The sequence below is a fragment of the Molossus molossus genome, unplaced genomic scaffold (assembly GCF_014108415.1).
Source record: "Molossus molossus isolate mMolMol1 unplaced genomic scaffold, mMolMol1.p scaffold_m16_p_3, whole genome shotgun sequence".
Lineage (NCBI taxonomy): Eukaryota > Metazoa > Chordata > Mammalia > Chiroptera > Molossidae > Molossus > Molossus molossus.
The window spans coordinates 122,781,688-122,802,815 of record NW_023425366.1 but is presented as its reverse complement, the minus strand read 5'-3'; the positions used below and the strand labels follow the sequence as shown (position 1 = coordinate 122,802,815).

Below are 21,128 nucleotides of genomic sequence, written 5' to 3'. Positions count from 1 at the left end.
GTATTAATTTTTTCCTTTTTTTCCCTTGCCTTAGGCATTGTATCAGTGAAAATTCTGCTGCACGTGATGTCTAAAATTTTGTTGCCTACATTTTCTTCTAGGATTTTTATGGCTTCACATGTCACATTTAAGTCTTTTATCCATTTTGAGTTTATTTTTGTGTATGGTGTAAGTTGGTGGTATATTTTTATTTTTTACATGTAGCTGTCTAATTTTCCCAACACCATTTATTGAAGAGACTATCTTTACTCCACTGTATGCTCTTACCTCCTTTGTCAAATATTAATTGAGCATAATGTCTTGGGCCAATTTCTGGGTTCTCTGTTCTGTTCCATTGATCTATATGCCTGTTCTTGTACCAATACCAGGCTGTTTTGATTATAATGGCTTTGTAGTGTAACCTGATATCTGATATTGTGATTCCTCCTACTTTGTTCTTCTTTTTCAAGATTGCTGTGGCTATTCAGGGTCTTTTTTGGTTCCATACAAACTTTTAGAGTGTTTGTTCTAGTTCTGTGAAATATGTCATTGGTATTTTAATGGGGATTGAATTGAATCTATAGATTGCTTTGGGTAGTATGGACATTTTGATAACGTCAATTCTTCCAATCCATGAACATACCTTTTTGATCTTAGTAGCTCATCGTGATCAAAGGGCAGCAAATGTCCATGGGTTTGGAGTAGAAAGTGGAAGGTGCAGGCCCACCCCAGGCACAGGCCCACAGGGGAGCCCATACAACCCTGGAGCTGCCACTTGGAGGTCTGGATTCCTGTCTGCTGAGCTGCCCTAGCTACACCCTAGTGGTTGACACCAACCCCTACTGGTGGTTGACACCCTGTGAGAAGCACTATAGAAACACCGGCATTGGTGATTTTCACTTTTTATAGGTAAGCACCAAAGAGTTAATATTGATGTTGCACATCTAGTAAGTGATGGAGCCAGGCTGAACCTAGGTAGTCTGGTTCAGGCCCTGCTCTGAACCTCTCATGACACCCCCTCCCCCATGACATCAGTCTCATCTCTCTTCCATCAGACTGCCAAGGACCACATCCTGGGTCTCCTCTGACTCATGTGTGGGAGGTAAGAGTGAGGGCCATCATCTCCTGAGACCCACTCTGCTCCAGGTGTTGTGCCTAAGCTCTTCGCCCATGGTGAGTCTTCACAACACCTCTACAGGTGCTGTGCCCATTTCACAGTCAAGGAAATCGAGGCACGAAGACTGGAGCCTTACATGTCAGGAAGTGACAGAGCCAAGATTTGAACCTGATCCCAGAACTCAGGCTCTTGGTCACTCTGCTATCTTGCCCCACAAACCACATTGTTCCTTGAAGGAGTGTCCAGGGCAATAACATGAGCTACTATTAAAATTACTTACTACTGGTTTCCTAATGTTAAAAGTCAGACTGGAATGTGACTCTCCCCTTAGCTGCATGTTGGAATCACCTGGGGAGTTTTTTAAATTCCACTGAGGTTTGGCCTGACACTAATCAATTAAATCGAGGCCTGTGTGGGTGGGGCCTGAGCTCCCCAGTGCTAAGAAACACTTAACTTGGATGACCGTTAGGATTCTTCCCAGCTTTCAAGTTCCACAGTTCACAGAAGGTAACATGCTCAGCTCCATGATCTAATTGACAAGCCTCACTCTGAAGATAAGTGCAGTTGTTTTCAGCTTTATGTGCAAACAAAAACCCCTAGCTAAACATATACATTTAATAATAAATGACAAAGAAATTAATGTTTTAAGGGCCACTTCTGGAAGCAATAGGCCAATATGGTACAGTTTGATATCTTTTTCACAAATGGAGAGTAAGAGTTTGATGACATAACTCCCTTGTGTTTGGATTTCAGTTATTAGACTTGTTGACAATTGAAATATTTAGTCTTCCTTATGTCATCACTATGATTTTTCCTCAAACCTTAGCATTGTCCTGCAAGGGCAGTTTCGGCTAAGTTTGACCATCTCTGCTCAAACATCTTCCATTCAATTTTGTCTGGGTAGCAGAAATAGAAGTGTGAGAGCCATTTGAGTTGGTGTTGGTGGATTTTCCCTGTCTGCACTGAGGTATATTCTTAGGGGGTTTCTTTCAGGACCCAGCAGCTCTGCATAGTGGGAATGGCCAGCTGCAGCAGGAAATCCTATCATAGCAAATGGGGACAGCAAGCTGGAAAAACCTCAGAGCATGGAGTTTGCTTTTCTCTAAAATGGTGGTTCTTGGAGCTATATTGCAGGTTACGGATTACAGAGAAGGCAAACACACTTTTACAGTAAAACCACTCAGCGAACTAGGAAGAAAGGAACTTCCTCAACTTGATAAAGAGTTTCTGTGAAAAGCCTATGTTAACATCATATTCAATGGAACAAGAATGAATACTTTCCTCCTAAGATCAGAAACAAGACAAGGACATCTCTTCACACCTCTGTTCAACATTTTACTGCAGGTTGTAGCCAGAACAATTAGGCAAGAAAAAGAAATAAACTATATTGAGATTAGAAAAGAAGAAGTAAAACTATCTCTATTTGTAGATGACATGATCTTATATACAGTAAATCCTAAGAATCCACTAAAAAACTATGAGAGCTAATAAATGAATTCAGGAGGATTGCAGGGTACAAGGTTGACATGCAAAAGTTAATCATATTTATGTACACTATCAATGGACAATCATAAAATTAAATTAAGAAAACAGTTCCATTTATAATAGCACCCAAAAGAATAAAATGCTGCCCGGCTGGTGTGGCTTGATGGATTGAGTGTCATCCCGTGGACTTAGAGGTCTGGGTTCGATTCCCAGTCAGGGCACATGCCCAGGTTTCTGACTCGATCCCCAGTGGAGGGCATGCAGGAGGCAGCCGATTGATGTATCTTTCTCACATCAATGTTTCCATCTCTCTCTCTCCCTTCTTCTTCTCTAAAAAAAAATTAATAAAAACATATATATATATGTGTGTGTGTATATATATATATATATGTGTGTGTATAATATATATATATTTGGTACATGCCCCTAGCGGGAACCGAACCCAGGACTCTCTGGTCCGCAAACTGACGCTCCAACTGCTGAGCCAAACCAGCCAGGGCAGAAAACATATTTTTTTAAAAAGAATAAAATATTTAGGAAAAAGTCTAACAAAAGAAATGTAAAACTTTTATTCTACAAACTATAAAATATTATTGAAAGACATCAAAGAAGATCTAAATAAATGAAAAGATACCCCATGTTCATGAATTAGAAGACTTAATATTATTAAAATGACAATATTCCCAAAATTGGTCTACAGATTCAATGCAATCCCCATCAAAATGACAACTGCCCTTTTGCGGAAATCAACACAGTCAATTCTAAAATTCATATGGGAATGCGAAGGACCCAGAATAGCCAAAACCATTTAAAAACTGAAAAGCAAAATTGAAGGACTCACACTTTCCAATTTCAAAGCTCACTATTAAGCTGTAGTAATCAAATCAGTGTGGTAGCTATATAAGGACAGATTTAGTCCTCGCTGGTTTGGCTCAGCGGTTAGAGCGTTGGTCTGCGGTCCAGAGAGACCTGGGTTCAGTTCCCACTAAGGGCATGTACCTCGGTTGCAGTTTGTCCCCGGCCCTGGTTGGTCGTGGGGGTGGCAGCCACCCGATGTGTCCCTTTCACGTTGATGTTTCTCTCTCTCTCTCTTTCTCTCTCTCTCTCTCTCTTCCTCTCTCTCCCTCCCACTCTACCTGAACAAAAAATGGAAAAAGGTCCTCGGGTGAGGATAAAAAAAATAAATAAATAAGGATAGATTTATACATCAGTGGAATAGAATTGAAGTAAAAAAAAAAAACTTCACATTTATAGTCAATTAATCTTTGACAAAGGTGCCAAATTGATTCAATGGGAGAGAATAGCCATTCAACAAATGGGACAATAGGATGTCAATGTGCAAAAGAATGAAGTTAGACACCTTTTATGTACCATACACATAAACGAACTCTAGATAGATAATAGACTGAAAGGTAAGAGTTAAAATTATAAAACTCTAAGAAAGAATAAGACTAAGTCTTTATGATCTTAGGTTAGGCAAAGCCTTCTTAGATATGACAGAAATGCACAAGCAACAAGAAAAATCACATAAGATTTTTTTTAATTAAAAAAAATTTAAATTCATTAAAATTTAAAACTCAGACACTTCAAAGAATACAATGAAGAAAGTGGAAAAACTATTCACAGAATTGGAGAAAATATATTCAAATAAGATATATGATAAGGTACTTGTATGCAAAATATATAAAGAACACTCACAACTCAATAACTAAAAAACAAATAATCCACCCTGGCCGGTTTGGTTCAGCGGTTAGAGCGTCGGCCTGCGGTCCTGAGAGACCCGGGTTCGGTTCCCCGCTAAGGAGGGCGCGTACCTCGGTTGCAATTTGTCCCCGGCCCTGGTAGGTCGTGCGGGCGGCAGCCACTCGATGTGTCCCTTCACGTCGATGTTTCTCTCTCTCTCTCTCTGTTCCTCTCTCTCCCTCCCACTCTACCTGAACAAAAACAAACAAACAAAAAAAAAACCCAACAACAAATAATCCAATTAAGACTGGGCAAAGGAGCCAGTGTGGCTCAGTGACCCATGCACCAAGAGGTCACTGGTTCAATACCCAGTCAGGGCACATGCTCAGGCTGTGGGCCCGATGCCCAGGTTGTGGGCCTGATCCCCAGTGAGGGGCATGCAGGAGGCGGCCAATTGATGTTCTCTCTCATCAATGTTTCTCTCTCTCTCCCTCTCTCATCCTATCTCTAACATCAATAAAGAAAAAAAATTTTTTAAAAATGGACAAAGGACTTGAATTTCTCCAAAAATGGCCAATAAGTACATAAAAAGATGCTCAATATCATTAGCCACTAAGTAAATGCAAACCAAAGCCACAATGAGCTAGCACTCCCCACCACCAAGGATGCCTACAATACAAAAAGAGAGACAATAACAGGTGTTGTCAAAGATGTGGAGAAATTGGAACCCTCATACATTGCTGGTGGGAACATAAAACAGTCACCTCCTTGGGAGACAGTGTAGAAGTTACCAAAAAGTTATATGTAGAATTACCATGTGACCCAGCATTTGCACTCATAGATATCTACCCAAGAGAAATGAAAACGTGTCCACACAAAACGTGTCCATGAATGTTTATAAACAGTTAAAAAGTGAAAACAAACCCCGATGACCATCAACCGATGAATGGATAAATAAAATACGGTGCATTTCACATGCTGCAACGTGGATGGACCTTGTCACCATTGCTGAGTGAGAAGTCAGGACAGGCCACGTCTGCAGAGAAGGAACACGGGCAGGGGGCTGGGGGTGGTGCGGAAAATGTTCTAAAGTTGGTTGTGGTGATGGTCAGGCAACCTTGAGAATATATTAAGCATATGCTAAAAAAAACAGCTTTGAATTGTATACTTCGAAAGAGTAAATCATGGCATGTGAATTATATCTCAAGAAAACTGTTAGAAAAATAGAAAGCAGACACGTAGCACACAAATAAATCTTCAATAGTACCGAGGAACCCAGGGTGGAGGAAACACTGATGCGGGGCCAGGGGCCTTGGAACTGCCCGCTGACCCCTCGCTCGGGCCCGGGGCACAGAGCCCAGGGCCCACAGTGCTGTCCCGGGCCCATAAGAATGTTTTAATTTCTCTTAACATCAGAGAAAAAAAGTAAACCTTTAGGTGAAGAAAAAATGTAATATAACATTAATATACTCATATTTAGCTAATACGGTAATAAACTATATGTTTTAATTTATTTTTACGTAGGAAGGGATGCAAAAGGCAGAGTGCCTGGGGCCCCCCCCAGTCTTAATTTAGCCCGGGTGCTGGTCTGAATTTGACCGTTAAAATTGTCCCTCTCCAGCTTTGAGGAAACAATCTGAACATTAAAGATACTTCAAATAATTCATTCAGAATCCATGCGTCCTGGCTCATCATCTGTGTTCAGGGTTTAAATCCTCCCGTCCTGTTCTTGGCCGGACGTCAGCCAGCATCTCTGCCGGTGGGTCAGGACCTCGGCGCCGCAGACTGGCTGTGGCTCGGCTGGTCGGGCGGGTCACTCGGCGGCCTGAGCCTTACATCCTCGTCTGTAAGGGAGGCGAGGGCCTGCGCCCGGGGTGGAGCCCAGAGGAAGCTGGCGCTGGACCCACAGGGGCGGCCCGGCCCACGGAGGCCCGAGCTCCGGAAGGGCCATCGGGGCTGCTCCCTGGCTCAGCACTCGAGATCTTCGTGATCTGGGCTCGCCTGTTCCCCGCACCTCCACCACCCGTGCGCCTGTGTGTCCGCGGGGCGAGGGGGAGGTTCAGGAGCCCAGGTGGGCTCCAGGGGCCTTCTTACAGAACCTGGGAAGCTCTACGCAGACACGAGAGGTGACAATGCTGGAAGCTTCCAAATTTTTTTCATCTCCCAACTCACACTGGTTCCATTTTGATCCAAAATCTATCTCCTTGCTGGAGTCAGCAGTAAAATACTTAAACCAGGGGTCGCAAGCTCACTCTAAAGGTGGTGCAGTCCGGGTCCAGGGGCCAGCTGGGCGGTCTAGGTGAGGCTGGGAGTGGAGAGCAGGGAGTGGCGGCCACCATGGCAAACTGGAGGCATGTGCCCAGCTGAAGGAGGCAGCATCTGCCCAGCCCCCTCTGACTGTTGCTCTGGGGGGTTTGGGGCCAGCATGGCCCGTTCTTCTGGTTTTTCAAGAGAAAAGCAGAAGTCTGGATTTGTAGGGAACAGTTTTCCTATTTTTAGGATTCTGTGTGGGCCAAACATTGTGTGTTTGGGGAGGGGTCCAGTGAATGCTCCCTTCACAAGAAAGGGCCTGGGGCCTGGGCCGTGTCTTACTCATCACTGCCTCTAGGTGGCCCACGCAGTGCTTGGCATCAAGGAGTCTTAGGGGACAGACTTGCCTAAGGCACAGTGTCCAGGTAGGAGGCATTCATTCACTCATTTCCTGTTTGCTCATCTATTCATTTGTTCGTTCATTCATTCATATACTCCTTCAACAAATATTTATTGAGCACTAACTGTGTAGCAGGCACTACTCTAAGTGACAGCGGTCCTGTGGGAATAGAGGTAGGGGGTGTCAGGGTGGGGACGTTTGGAATATTAAATCGATTAGTCAGGAAAGGCCTCCCTGACAAGGCAACATTTGAGGAAAGTGATACAGGAGAGGAAGGATAAACCATTTAGCTATCTGGAAGAAGAATGCTCTAGGCAGAAGTAGCAGCATGTGCAAAGGCCCTGAGGCAGGGATGTACCTGGCACATTTAAAGATCATCAAGGAGGCTGGTGTGGCTGGAACAGAGAGTGGGGGGAAGATATTAGGAGATAAGGTCGGGGGCTATGAGGGTCAGATTGTACAGGGCTTTGCAGGCCACGGTGAGGATGTAGGTTCTGACTCTGAATCGGGAGTCATAGGAGGGTTCTGAACAGAGAAACAGTCTTAGGTTATAACAGGCTCCTTCTGGCCACCGTGTGGATAAGGCAGAAACAGGGGGACCCGTTGCAGAGGCTACTGCACCAAACTTGGTGGGAGATGATGGTGGCTGGGCCAGTGGAGGTGATGAGAAGTGGTCGCAGTCCAGATGTCCTGGGAAGCGGGAGCCACAGATCAGACGTGGAGGTGTGAGAGAGAGAGAGAAATCGAGGCTTTGGCCTGAGCACCTGGGAGGTGGCGTCGCCGTTACTGAGCTGGGGGCGCACTGAGGGCATGGTACCTGCCCTCGAGGGGCCTGCAGCATGCGGGCCATCCGTCCCAGAACCACGCACGGGAGGAATTGTAAGGTGACGGGATGCCCTGGGGGAGAAGGCGGAGGGGCCGTGGAGCTTGAAACAGGTTCTGCAGGGGGAACAGCGTGCGTGAAGCCCTGGTGGTGGGAGGGAACTCGAGGACACGGGAGCTGAGAGGAAGGAGGGAGGGGGTGTGGGTGCAGAGGCCACAGGAGGCCCGTCCTGGGTGCAGGTGAACAATTTGGGCTTCATCCTTTGGGCAAAGATCAGCGGGTTTTGAGCAGGAGTGTGCACACATGTGTGTATCTGTGTGTATGTGTGTGTGCGCGCGTGTTGGACGTGATCAGAGCTGTGTGTTTTGAAAGCATCTTCTGGCTTCAGTGTGGAGACTGGATTGAACAGAGGCCAGGGGAGCCCAGGGCGGGGCTGTGGCCCTCGTCCCGCCTGGACCATGTGGAGGCCAGGGAAGGGGACGGGCTTTGACATGGGAGGACAGGCCTGCACTGGGCGGGCAGGTGAGAGAGGAGGTGGCATCAGGGTGCTGTGCAGCCCACATTCCGCAGGGACACCATCTGTCCCGGAATAAGGGTCAGAGAAAGATGCCACCCGGGTTAGAGGTGCTCGGTCCCCCTCGGCCACAGGGCTCACGGGAGGGGGAGAGGCGAAAGCCTACGGCGCTCATGTTCTGAAAAACCTTCTTTTCTTTTCAAAGGTGAAACATGCCGCAGCTTCATCGACCTGGCCCCAGCATCGGAGAAAGGTAGGTGTGCCCTGCTCGGGCGTGCAAGCCTTCGCTCGCTCCCTCGGTGGGCCTGGCCATGGGCCAGGGAGCCCCATCCCTGCTGTGGCTCCGAGTTTCTCCAGCAGCCGGTGACGTGGGGAGGGCCACCTGCCCCCTGCCTGTGCGAGGTGTGGGAGGCATTACACTCGTCACTCCCACGGCACAGTGGGCTGTGCAGGAGGTAGGATGTGAGAGCTGGGGTCAGGCAACCTCGGTGCGAGAGAAGCCCGAAGTCCCTTCTCTGTTGTCTCACAGGTGTGGGAGGCCCAGCCTGACCGGACACCGCTATGCAGGGAGGTCTCACAGGTGTGGGAGGCCCAGCCTGACCGGACATTGCTATGCAGAGAGGTCTCACAGGTGTGGGAGGCCCAGCCTGACTGGACACCGCTATGCAGGGAGGTCTCACAGGTGTGGGAGGCCCAGCCTGACTGGACACCGCTATGCAGGGAGGTCTCACAGGTGTGGGAGGCCCAGCCTGACCGGACACCGTTATGCAGGGAGGTCTGACAGGTGTGGGAGGCCCAGCCTGACCGGACACCGCGATGCAGAGAGGTCTCACAGGTGTGGGAGGCCCAACCTGACTGGACACTGCTATGCAGAGAGGTCTCGCTGGTGCTTCTGAGCCCACGGTGATGCTCAGAGCCGCATGAGGCAGGAGGAGGAGGATCGAAAACCCCTTGCGTGTGGAGGGGGCACAGCAGCCGGGGTTAGGTTTGGCTGCAAGTAATATGATCCGAAAGAACTGGCTTCAGTGGAGAAACATACTTACTCTCTCATAAAAGTTTGGGACTTGGCAGCCCAGGGAGCCTCTGCTCCATGGAGTCCTCAGGGTGCAGGCCCTGCTGCCCTCTCCATCACCCCTCCGGCCTTTGTCTTCTCGTCCCAAGAGAGCGGACAGCGCTCCGGCCGTCACATCTGCCATTCTAGGCGGCAGGAGGGACGAAGGGCAAAGGGGAAGCTTCCATGTCCACTCTAAGGTTCCCACAGCACCTGCTCCTGTCTCCTTGGCCAGAACTCGATCATGTGACCACACTTAGCTGCAAGGGAGGCTGGGAAATGAGGTCTTTATCTTGGGCAACACTGAGCTCAGCTGAAAGCCAGGGTTTTATCTTATGGAAGAAGGAGAATGGATACTGGAGGGTTTGCGGCCACAGGACTGTGGCGTGTGGCCACCTCCCCGTCGGCCGGGAGAGAAGAGCACGCAGGTGTCTTCAAACAACCTGGACATGAGGAGAGGGCTCTGGTCCTGCGGGTTGGGGTGGGGAAACAGAGGCAAAAGTCCAGTCATACAAACTTTCTCAACATGGGGCACCTTGGCGTGCTTGGCTCAGGGGAAAATCTCAAGTCCAGGACGTGTGGCCACTGTGCTCCCTGAGGGTAGGACTGAGCTTGCAGTGTCCCTGTAGTGTCAGGAGGCTCAGAGACCTGGGGGGCTGCGTCTCTGACCCCATCCAGTGTGTCACGGAGGCTGGTGACATTCCTGTCGTGCAGACACTGTCTCCTTGGAACGCTCCAGCCAAGAGGCAGTTGGTGAGACTGAGGGTCACATGGCAGGGAACCTCCGCTAAGCAAGGTTTTGGAGTGGAGGTGGACGGACTCCATGTCCTTGGCGTCTCCGTGGCTGTATCTTCTTTAGTTGCTCCTCGCAGCCATCCCTGAAGTCTCAGGCTGAGCACCTCCAGCCCCAGCTTCCAAACAGGTCTCTGGGAAACACTATGAATATGACTACTAATGAACGGCTGATATTTATTGAACAGTTACTACGTGGCAGGCACTTGCATGTTTTAACTGAGAAACCTCCCCACATCCTGTGAGGAAAGCGCCGACATTCTCACTCTGCTTGACAGACGAGGAAGCTGAGGTTTAGAGACATTAAGGAACTCAAGTCTCTTGTCCCAGCAGGGGATGAACCCATGCTCTGTACCCCTCTGTGCACTGTGTACCTGCAGGCAGCCCTCTAGGATGCTCCTCCCACAATCCCCAAGGCCTGAGAGTTCCAGGGTCAGCTCGGCTCCAAGTCTGGTTTCCAGGAAGCAGGCCTGTGTGTACACACACATACATGTGCGTGTGTCCTATTGAGAGTGTGTGCATTTTGCGAGCAGGTGCTTCTGTGAGAATTTGCATGTCCTACGTGTGTGTGCATGCATTCATGCTGGAGGGTGAGCATGCGTGTGCATGGAGGTGTGCACATGTGTGCATGTGTGCCCATGTGAGCATTTGGGTAGATGTGTGTGTCCAAGTGTGAGCATGTATGAATGTATGTGCACATGTGAGTATGTGTGCACATGTGTGTGTCCATGGTCAGTGACAGATGGCTTGCTGTGCCTCCTGGAAACACCAGACCTTTATTCCTGCTGCTTTTATGAGGACCAAGGGTCCTGGAGAGGTTGTATCTTCGTGTTTTACTGGCCTCGTGATTTTACTTTCAGGGCTTGGTGGCCTCGCCGAGGACCTTCTGGCTGTTCCTATAAACATGTTTACAAGGAGGCTGGGTGGGCTAGCTTTGCTGCTAAGTGGCAGCAATTTTCACGTACTTGCTGCCTCTCAAGCATGTTCGCTCTCCCTGGGGGTCAGCGGGGTGTGCCGGTGGCCTCTCCCCGGACCTCCCAGCCTGGCCCTCCTGAGGCATCTGCGGGAGTGAGGCCCTCAGGTGTCCTCACCACACTGTCCGTTTCACAGGCGAGAAGCCCGGGCTGCAGAGATGAGGGACTGTTCAGGGCCACACGGGGAGTTTGAGCCCAGGTGTACTGTCCTGCAAAGAACGTTCTCCTAGATTCCCACCCTGCACCTGCTCGCCCTGTGACTTCCCTCCTGGTCTGCAAACTGTGATACTAACCACGACTCACACACTGACTGGCTCCAAGCAGTGCTACCGCGTGCCAGGTACCATTCTGCGACCTCGACATACATTGCTCATTTAATCCCCATTTTACAGAAGAGGAAACTGAGGCATCGAGCATTTGCTACCACCTCTGGGCCCGACCACAGGCCTCAAGAATAGCTGGCAGCTGGTTGTGGTGGAACTGGCCCAGCTAGGTTTTGGGGTGTACAGTTGTCCCTCATTTATTGCAATTAATCTGTTGCAGCAGTCGCACCTGCGTTGAAGGATTCCTGGGGTGCTCGAATACACAGGCCTACAGTCCACACGTACAGTAATTTTAATTTTAACTGTAATACAGGGGTGTATAACCGACTCAGACAACTGAGCGCGCGCTGTATCATTTTCACTGTCTCGATCAACTTTTTAATGAATACAGTGATACCTCGGTTCTCGAACGCCTTGACTTTCGACCAAATCGGTATTCGACCAGGTGATTCGAGAAACTTTTGTCTTGGAATCCGAACAAATATTTGGAACTCGAACTTCCGAGATGAGCCGAGTTGAGCCGAATGGCGTTCATTCGGCCCAGCGCGCCTTGCTTGCGCCATCAGTGTGAGTGCAGAGAGAGAGTCACGCTTTGTGGAGAGAGTCACGCTTTACACTGAATTTAACCCTTAGACATACTGTACACTTTCATTTCTTGTTGAGACTTATGTTTTTCTACATATTATATACAAATTAGGCCAGTAAATAGGCATTTTCTGGGGCTTGGAACGAATTAATCCAGTTTCCATTATTTCCTATTGGGTTTCATTGCTTCGGTTCTCGAACAATTTGGTTCTCGACCGTCCTCCTGGAACGAATTATGTTCGAGAACCGAGGTATCACTTGTATATTTGAAAAAACCGCGATAGAGGGAAGCCGCGAAAGTCGAAGTGCGAAGTGGTGAGGGCGACCGTACCTGTGTTTGAGACTCACTAAGCGCACATGCTGTGTCCTCTGCCTGCACTGCCGGTCAGGTCTCCCCTGGCCGTTGTCACCCAAAGGCGACCCATTTATTTCCCCAGAAGTGGCGGAAATATCTGGGTGAGGTAGCAGACCTTTATTCCCTCGCCAGGCCCCAGCTGAGCCTCGGTGTGCCAGCCGTTTTTACACTCCTGAGCAGCAACTATTGGCAGCTCTGGCTGGGCGCGGGGCCAGGACGAAGGAGGCAGGAGGCCTGCCCTGCAGGAGCAGGCGACGGCTGAGCACCCAGGGTCCGCCACGGTGGGACGGCCGTGCCTCGGGCCCCTGCTCAGAGTCCATGAAGACATTTGGGTTTCCTCCCTCTGATATGGGAACTGGATCCCCCAGTAAAGACTTGTCCCAAGTCATCTGTCAAGGTGTGAAGTTCCAGGTTCTGAGCCCCAGGTGGGGGCTCATCCTCACAGGTAGAGGGGCTCTCACGGGCAGTGAATGAATGCATGCACGAATGAACTGAGCTCACATGCTTCAGGTTTGCTGCCAGGCTGCACCGCGGTCCCCTCATTGCAGTTCGTCGGTGCCCATCCGCACACGGTGGGGACCGTACCCACCGAGCATGAGCCATGCTCAGCCGCTCCAGTGGCATGGATGTTGAACAAAAGAAGCCAGGTTCCAAAGAACACATACTATGTGATCCCATCTCTGTAAAGCTGGAAAACAGGCGAAAGGAATCTCTGCTGTTAGAAGCCAGGACCGTGGTTGCCCTTGGAGAGCGGGCGTGACTGCAGGCAGCCCGCGGAGGGCTCTGGCCGCTGGCGAGGACCGTTCCTCAGTCCTGGTGCTCGTCACCCGGCTGCGCTCCGTTCACGCCAGCTCGTGACGCTGCACACTTGCCGTACGTGCACTTTCCTGTGTGTATGGGCTACGTCAACAAAAAGTAAAGCAGAGCTTTCCCACACTGAATTTAGTAAAGGTTCGGTGAGTGAATGAATGGAGGAACAGGGTCCATGTTACAGACCCTGGGTAGCTCGTTTGGGTTAAAACACCTGGATCCTGACTCTGGAAGCCATGGTCTCCCCTGACCCACCTGGGCTGAACCGTGTTCTGAGTCATCCCTGCTCCCTGCCCGTTTCCCAGCAAGCTGGGATTTCTGGCAGCCACTAGCTGGCAATTTCTGTGGAGCAATCTCCAGAGCTAGTAGGTTTCATTTGTTTGATATTTCGGTGCTGTGTAACAATGTGGCGGCTCCGTGGCCACAATCCCGAGTCATTTCTCACTTCAGGTTCTATAATAGTCTCTTGTTGGCTCCCTCGACTTCTCTATTCTCTGTTTGAAATCTATTTACAGTTCCGCTGCTCACTTAATTTATTTAGTGCATTTTATTGATTTATGTCATGGAACTGAAACATGCATAGATCAGATCACGCTGGGCAGGAAGGGGGCTGGGCACCGGCGAATGGGCCAGCCTGCCGGCTGCAGCCCAGATACACAGGGAGCCACGGCAGCCTTGTGCCTGTGCGTTCGTCCTGGCTGTCTGGGGAACTCTCCATCAACTCTCCCAAGCCCGCCCACAGGTCCTACCTCCTCAAGTCCTCCCTCGCCTACACGCCGAGTCCTTCCTCCCGCTCCGTGCTCCCAAGTCACTGAGTGCACACCTGTGGGCCAGCGCCTGACAAAAGGGGAGCTCTGATTCTTTCATCCCAGCGAGACAGACACTCAGGACATAAAGAGGAAGGAAACTGGCCACAGTGGTTCACACACAGGTCATTATTCCCTCTCACCTGCCATTCCCAGACAATAAGGAAATGATTCTTGCAGCTCTCTGGCCGAGGGTGGGAATCGTCGATCGTCTGAATGGCCCTGGCCCCTCTGTGCAGGCAGCAGAGTCTGGGGTCCTCCTGCGGAAGGAGATCATTTCCTGGCCATTCTCAATAAACTCGTAAGACAGGCGGCTTCCGCTGCTGCATTTAATTCTTGGAGGCAGGGCCGACGGCAGCCTCGCCTTCAGGAACGGGCGGCAGTGAGCGCCGGCCACCTTGCCCCTGGCCAGTGGTCAGCATCTTGTGCCAGGCTGTGTGCCAGGAGCTAGGACAGTGAGGGCAGCTTCTGCTCTTGAGGAGCCTCCTTCTGGGGGACAGACAGGAGGAAGAGAGTCACCTCTGTGAATTGGGCCCAGCAGGTGGACAGAGGGCTGTGGAAGGAAGGAGGGCAGTCTGCCCAGGCTGTGAAGAGGGTGCCACGTGGGCAAGGTCCTGAAGGAGGAGCGGCATCCCTTCTTGTGCCTGAGAGGCTTCAGGAGAGGCCATTCCTGGAGAAGGAACAGCATGTGCAAAAGAGTGGGATCCAGTGTCCTCGGTGCCGGTCACCAGGCAGATGCGCAATGGACATTTGCTGAATGACTGAAGAGTGGAAGGAAAGTAGAGCCCAGAGAGGTTATGCACCTTGCTGAAGGTCACACAGCAAGCTTGGGTTCAAGTCAGGCTCCGGGCTCCTGAAGTCTTTTAAGCAGCACCCACCCACCCTGCCAACCCTTGCCCATTCCACCTCCTCTCCAGCCTCATTTCCCCAGCATCACACATGGCCCTCCCACTTCGCTCGCTGAAGTGCTGGTTCTGTCACTTCCTGTTCTGAAATTCTGGATCCCTCTAATTATGTGCTCTCGTGAAAGGTGATTGAACCCCTGTGCCCAGAGGAGGACTGCCCCCGGAGATCACAGCGGCTAATGATTGCTCTGGTTGCTCTAATTCCAATCATTCAGGATTATCTTTGCAAGTAATGAGGCGTCTGGGTCGTCTCACCTGTGCACTCTCAGAGGGCGTCCTGTCCACCCCAAATGGTGAGCAGTTTTCACGTCTCATGATTAGACAGTTTCTCCAGAGAAGACTGCTGGGTGTGAGCAGTGGTCATTTACATTTGTAGATGACTCTGTGGCCTTCCCATACCCGGGTGACGCTCAAACCCAGTCCTTCGTCTGCGGGGGCTGTCAGCAGTGCTGGGGAACTGAGTGGCACTGGGTCTCGGGGTGGCTCATTTCCGGGGGCAGTTCCTCCCGGGTTTCTCCCTAGAGTGGGATTTGCACCAAGATCCTTCCATTGGGCCCAGGCCCTGCCCTCACCCACAGCCTTCGCTCGGGACACATGGTGATCCTTTCAGATGAAGTTAGACACAGCTGCACACCAGGGCCACCATGTGGTGTGCGGGGGACTAGCTGAGCGACTCCGGGGCTCCCAGTTCACGCTGTGTCTGTGAATGGCAGAGGGCTGGGCCGTGTATGTGGGGGCCAGGGACACACAGACTGGTTCAAGAAGACAACACATCACACCAGGCCACACCTGCACCTCGCTGCCCAGCCCTGCCTGTGGTGAGCTGGGACTTGGTCACCCTATCATGCTATGTTTCCTTGTTTTAACCGATATAATTATATTGATATAATTGATAAACAGTGAAAAGCACAGGTTTTAAGTGTTCAGTTCAGTTAGTTTCAAGAAATGCACACCTCCATGGAACCCACACGTCTGTCAACATACAGAACCAGGGCCAGCTCGCGGGTGTGCGACCTGTGTAGTCACACTGGTCCGTGCACAGACAGGCCCTACATTTGGTTTAATGCTCTTTGTCACTGTCTTGAAATTCTTTTTGTTTTTTAATCTTCACCTGAGGATATGTTTTTATTCATATTTAGAGAGAGAGAAAGAGTAAAAGAGAGAGAGAGAAACATGGATGTGAAAGAGAAACATTAATCGGCTGCCTCCCATATGCACCCGGGTAAAGATCAAACCCACAACCTTTCGGTGTATAGGACTACGCTCCAACCCACTGAGCTTCCTGGCCAGGGCCTTGAAATTCAAAACACTTGTTTTTAAACAAGAGGCCCCGCAATTTCATTGTGCACTGCCTTCTCAACTTGGGCTGTGTGTTGCACGCGCTCACACACACATGCACACACACACAAGCACACACACACACACATACAACATGCACGCACACACACACGCACCACCGCCATGTTATTATTCACTTACTATTTCTCACTTAGAAAGTCCAATTATTTTAGCCTCATCCTGAGCAATGATACCTGTCAGCTCATGGTTTTAGCCACCAGGATATGTTTTTCAAGATGCTTTAAAAGGAAATAATAATAATACCTCAAACTTAGTTCTGTTTTGCCAACATGCCAGACCCAGCTGAGCCCCCAAGTTGACGAGGTTTGCGCTGCTGTTATACCATGTACAGATGGGGAGACTGAGACCCGGAGAGGTTAGGCCATCTTGCCCAAGCCCACACGGGTTGCGGTGGCAGAGCAGGTCGGCTCCGGGGCAGGTGGGCTGCAGTGTCCTTGTGCTTCACTGTCCACTACTGAGCCGTTAAGCAGGAGAGGATCCGGAGTGAGCGCGACTGGGGGAGACTGAGATCTGGTGCGGGAAGGGGAGGTGCATGCTGGCCCTGCGGGGCCGGGAGCAAGAGAGGGCCTCATCTGCGTGGGAGGCCGCTGAGTCTCCAGGGCCCTCGGCCCCACGCGCCTTTCTCTGCTCCCTTCGTGTTGCGCTTCCAGTTCCAAGACCGGAGTCACCCTCCCGCAGCCTGTCGGTTGCAAGGGCTTAGAAAGCTGGTCTCATCTGCTCCATTTGCAGATAACAAAACAGAGGCCCCAAGAAAAAACTCTGGCTGCCACGGGTTGAGCATAGTGAGTATGCTGACTGCATACCATCCCTGAGGAAGGGGCCCCCACTCCGGGGCAGCCTCCCCAGCCCAACCCTGGCCATGCAGCCAACACGCATCGAGCACCTGCTGCGTCCCAGTCCCTCTCAGGCATGTCATCCCACGTCTCGGCAGCTCAGAAGTCGGTGTTACTACCCCCCGTGTTCAGATCGGGACGCTGAGCCTCAGACAGGTTGGGAACATTCCTCCAGGTCCAGGTGGGGGCAGAGCCGGGACCTGAACGCAGCATCTTGCACAGCACAGCTCTGCCTGGCCACGCCGCTCACTCTCTTTAAGGCTCACGTTCATCATCTGCAGAAGGGGATACTAGCATCCACTTTGCGGGTTCTTCTGAATCAGATGAAATGATCCATGTCAGGGTGAGCCCAGGGTTTGGCTCAGTCAGCACCAGCTTGAATATTGAATTGTATTTCCTCTGTCTCCTCGTTTTGGCCCAGCCAGCTTGAGAGCTATCCTGGAAAGTAACGATTGTGTTTATTTCTACTCGACTGATATTCAACTAACCCTAATTGACTAATGAACAGAATTCCATTCACTGCTACATACCTCCATGCCCCTTGTTTCACTTAATTCTTTTGACAGTTCTTTGGAGTAGGTGCTATTATCTCTGGTTTATACCCAAGGAAAGTGATTCAGAGAAGTTTAGCTATTTGCCTGCAGTCACAGCAAATTCTTGTGCTATTTTTGCCATACCTCACATGTCTTTCCACCATGCCTGGTGCCTTCTGGCCCTCTTCTGCTTCTCAGGCCCAGGAAAGTCTTTGGTTGGCTTTGTTGTGTGTTCTGACTTAGCTGAGCAGTTTCATTGCTCACAGCTGTCAGCGGCTGCATGGAGCAGAGGGATGCGGCAGCTGAGGTTCCCAGGCTGCTCCTGCTCCCTGCGCCCCCTGCTCCTCCTGCAGCCCACCTGCCGGCTCCTGCGCCCCCTGCTCCTCCTGCAGCCCACCTGCCGGCTCCTGCGCCCCCTGCTCCTCCTGCAGCCCACCTGCCGGCTCCTGCGCCCCCTGCTCCTCCTGCAGCCCACCTGCCGGCTCCTGCGCCCCCTGCTCCTCCTGCAGCCCACCTGCCGGCTCCTGCGCCCCCTGCTCCTCCTGCAGCCCAGCTGCTGGCTCCCACGAGGCTCTGCAAAGTCTGCTATGTAACAGAATTCCACAGACACTTAGCCTTCAGCCTGCGTAAGAAGCTGAGCCTGAGACCCTACCCAGGTCTGGAAGCCACCAGGACCTACAAACTGGAGACGGGCCCTTTGAAAACCACATTCCTAGAGGGCTGAAGACCCCACCCAGTGCTGCCCCGGAGCCGCCCCTGCCGGCCTGGCACTGGTGCCCGGAGCCCGCCTGCCCCACAGCGCTTGGCTGCACTTAGGCTTTCGCCTGGGATTTCATTTTGGGTTAAAAAGTCCTGTGCCTCCTGGCGAGGATGCCCTGGTGCTGATTGTTGTCAGAATCTCTGGCCTCTTGGGCTTCTGAGTTTCCGATTTTCAGCACGTGTTTGGCCGAAAGGCCCGTTGAGGAGGGTGCTGCTGCTTCTGGCGAAGGAGGCGGGCCAGTGGGTTCTCCAAAGCTGGTGCCCGTCTGCTCAGCCTCATCACGCACTCCCTTCCCCGGGGCATCGCTGGTGGCCAGGGCAGAGGCGACCCGTCTTACTCATTATTTTTAATTTAAAAAATGTTTCTGGTAATAGCTTGATTAAGATATAATTCACTTGGTATACAATTTGCCCACTGAAAGTGTACAGTTCAGTGGTTTTTAGAACATTCAGAATTATGCACCCATAACCGCCATCAATTACAGAGCGTTTTCCTCACCCCGAAGAGAAACCTTTTCCTTGAGGGATCACCCCTTAGTTCTCCAGCCCTCACAGACCACACAGCCACCAACCCTCTTTCTCTCTCCGGACATGTGTAAATGGACACTAATTCTGGACACAGAAGGACTTATGTGACTGGCTTTTTTTGTTAATCCTTACCCGTGGATATTTTTCCATTCATTTTTTTTTCCAGATAGAATGGAAGGGGGGGCAGGTGGAGAAACATTGATGTGAGAGAGACACTTTGATTGGTTGCCTCCTGCATGACCCCAGTGGGGGCTGGGGATCCAACCTGCAACCCAGGTATGTGCCCTTGACTGGGAATCAAACCCCAAATCATGACCCTTTGCTCCGTGGGCTGACACTCTAACCGCTGAGCCAAACCAGCCAGGGCTGACTGGCTTTTAACTTAGCATAATGTTTTCATGGTTCATCCACATTGTAGCATTTATCAGTACTTCATTTCTTGGTATTGCCAAATAATATTTCATTGAGTGGATATACCACATTTTGTTTGTCTACTATTTATTTAAATTTTTTAAACTTGGGAAACCTAGTACAATTCAGAACAGTATATAAAATATAAATATATTGCATAATAAATTATTGTAAACCCAGACTTGACCACCATTGAGGTCAAGGAAGTGTCCTTTCCTGGGCACTACCCACTCCTGCCTCCAGAGATCATCAGCCTTGCTGACGTCACAGCAGGGACCAGCCAAGCAGGCTTCACTTTTGTAAATAAAGTTTTATTGGAACACAGCCCCACCCATTCGGCTGCTTTCATGCTGCAATGGCAGAGCTGAGCGGTTGTGACCGGGGCCACGTGGGAACGTAAAACATTTCCTCCTTGGCCCTTTACAGAAAAGGGTGGCTGACCTGCTCCGTAGTTTGCCACCACGTATGCAAACCTAAACACGATAAATAGGCTTAATTTTGAACTTTCTATATAATTGTGATCACACCACGCACTTTTTGCGTCCGGCTTCTTGGTTCAACAAGGTGTTGATCACTGTCTCAGTTCGGCTGCAACGAGACTGCAGACTGCAGCTTGTAAACAACAGAGATGTGTTTCTCACACTCGCGGGAGCCGGAGGCCGCGGCGCTGGCGGAGTGGTGTGGGCGCATGGGCTGGCTCTGGTCTTCGCCTGCGTGTCCTCACAGGCAGAGGCCTGAGGGAGCTCCCTGGGGTCCCTCATCAGGCCACTACTCCCACGCAGGAGGGCTCCACCTCCGTGACCTAGCCAGCTCCCCGGAGCCCACCCCCAAACGCCATCACTCGGGGAGCTAGCATTGGGGGGAGGACGCACCTTCGGTCTGTAACCAGCATGCAGCCGTAGTGTGTTCATTTCTGTAGCAGGCCCATTTGTCGGGGAACCTTGCAAACATTCATTTGCTCCGCACAGCTGGGGGTGGGATAACACTTGAGTCCTCTTACTCTCCTTGGGAACTGGGGTGATTTTTTCTGTTTTAAGATTTCCCAGCCTGTTGCTCGCACCCTTGCAGGGCGGCATGCGTTGGGGGTGTAGGGACCCGCTTCTGCCATCCACTCCAGCATCTGTGCTTCCTCTGCTCCCCCGTGTGTCACTGACACCACCTGCTGCACCCAAGAAGCCCCGCATCGCGGTGGCTTTCCACGAAAAGCCGACTTTCTGCCCTTGGGAGTCCTGCGCAGGCACCTTCCTGGTGTTCATCGGGGACCGCTCCTTCCCTGTTCCCGGATGAGGGAAGGGGGAGAGTAGAGGATGCTGTGGGAGGTCCCCACGGGCCAGGCTCATTTCATTTCCACCCACATCCCTTTGGCCAGAACTCAGTCATACGACTGCATGGGGAAATGTGGTTTAACTGTGTGCCCACGAGGAAAATGAAATGGGGTTTGGTGACACATGGAGTCTCTGTCGCACGCTCTGACTCCCCTTCCTTTGTCCCCCAGGCCAGGGGAGTTTATTCAGCATGGATGTTGGGAGAGGAGGCAGGAGACGGGAGGCAGCCTAGACTTTCCTCTCTTCTAAATATAGTATTTATAGTAAAAATGGTGGCTTTTGAATGACAAGTCCAGACATCTGCAATTCGAAAGCCTTGCTTGCGTGGTCCGAGGGCCGCCCCGCTTTCCCTGTACCCCTCCTCTGCAGCAACACATACCAGTGGGGAGGGACGAGGTGTCCAGAGGCTGAACTAACGTCTCTAAATACTCCCTGTCACTTTAGCTTGCGGATTCTAGGTTCCTGCTCTTTTGGAAATTGGGGCATGATTACTGCTCTCAGGTGCTTGGTCCCTCGCTGGTTCCCAGG

At 50.9% G+C, this 21,128-nt stretch overlaps 1 protein-coding gene across 3 annotated transcripts in view; it reads left to right on the top strand.

Moving 5' to 3' along the window:
• Nucleotides 1-21,128, top strand: part of GSG1L (GSG1 like) — a 209,238-nt gene that overhangs the window by 65,117 nt on the left and 122,993 nt on the right. For all 3 annotated transcript variants that reach the window (XM_036280604.1, XM_036280603.1, XM_036280602.1), the window contains exon 2: nt 8,457-8,504. In XM_036280604.1, coding sequence (XP_036136497.1) covers nt 8,457-8,504 — 48 coding nt within the window. The remainder of the gene's footprint in view (nt 1-8,456; nt 8,505-21,128) is intronic.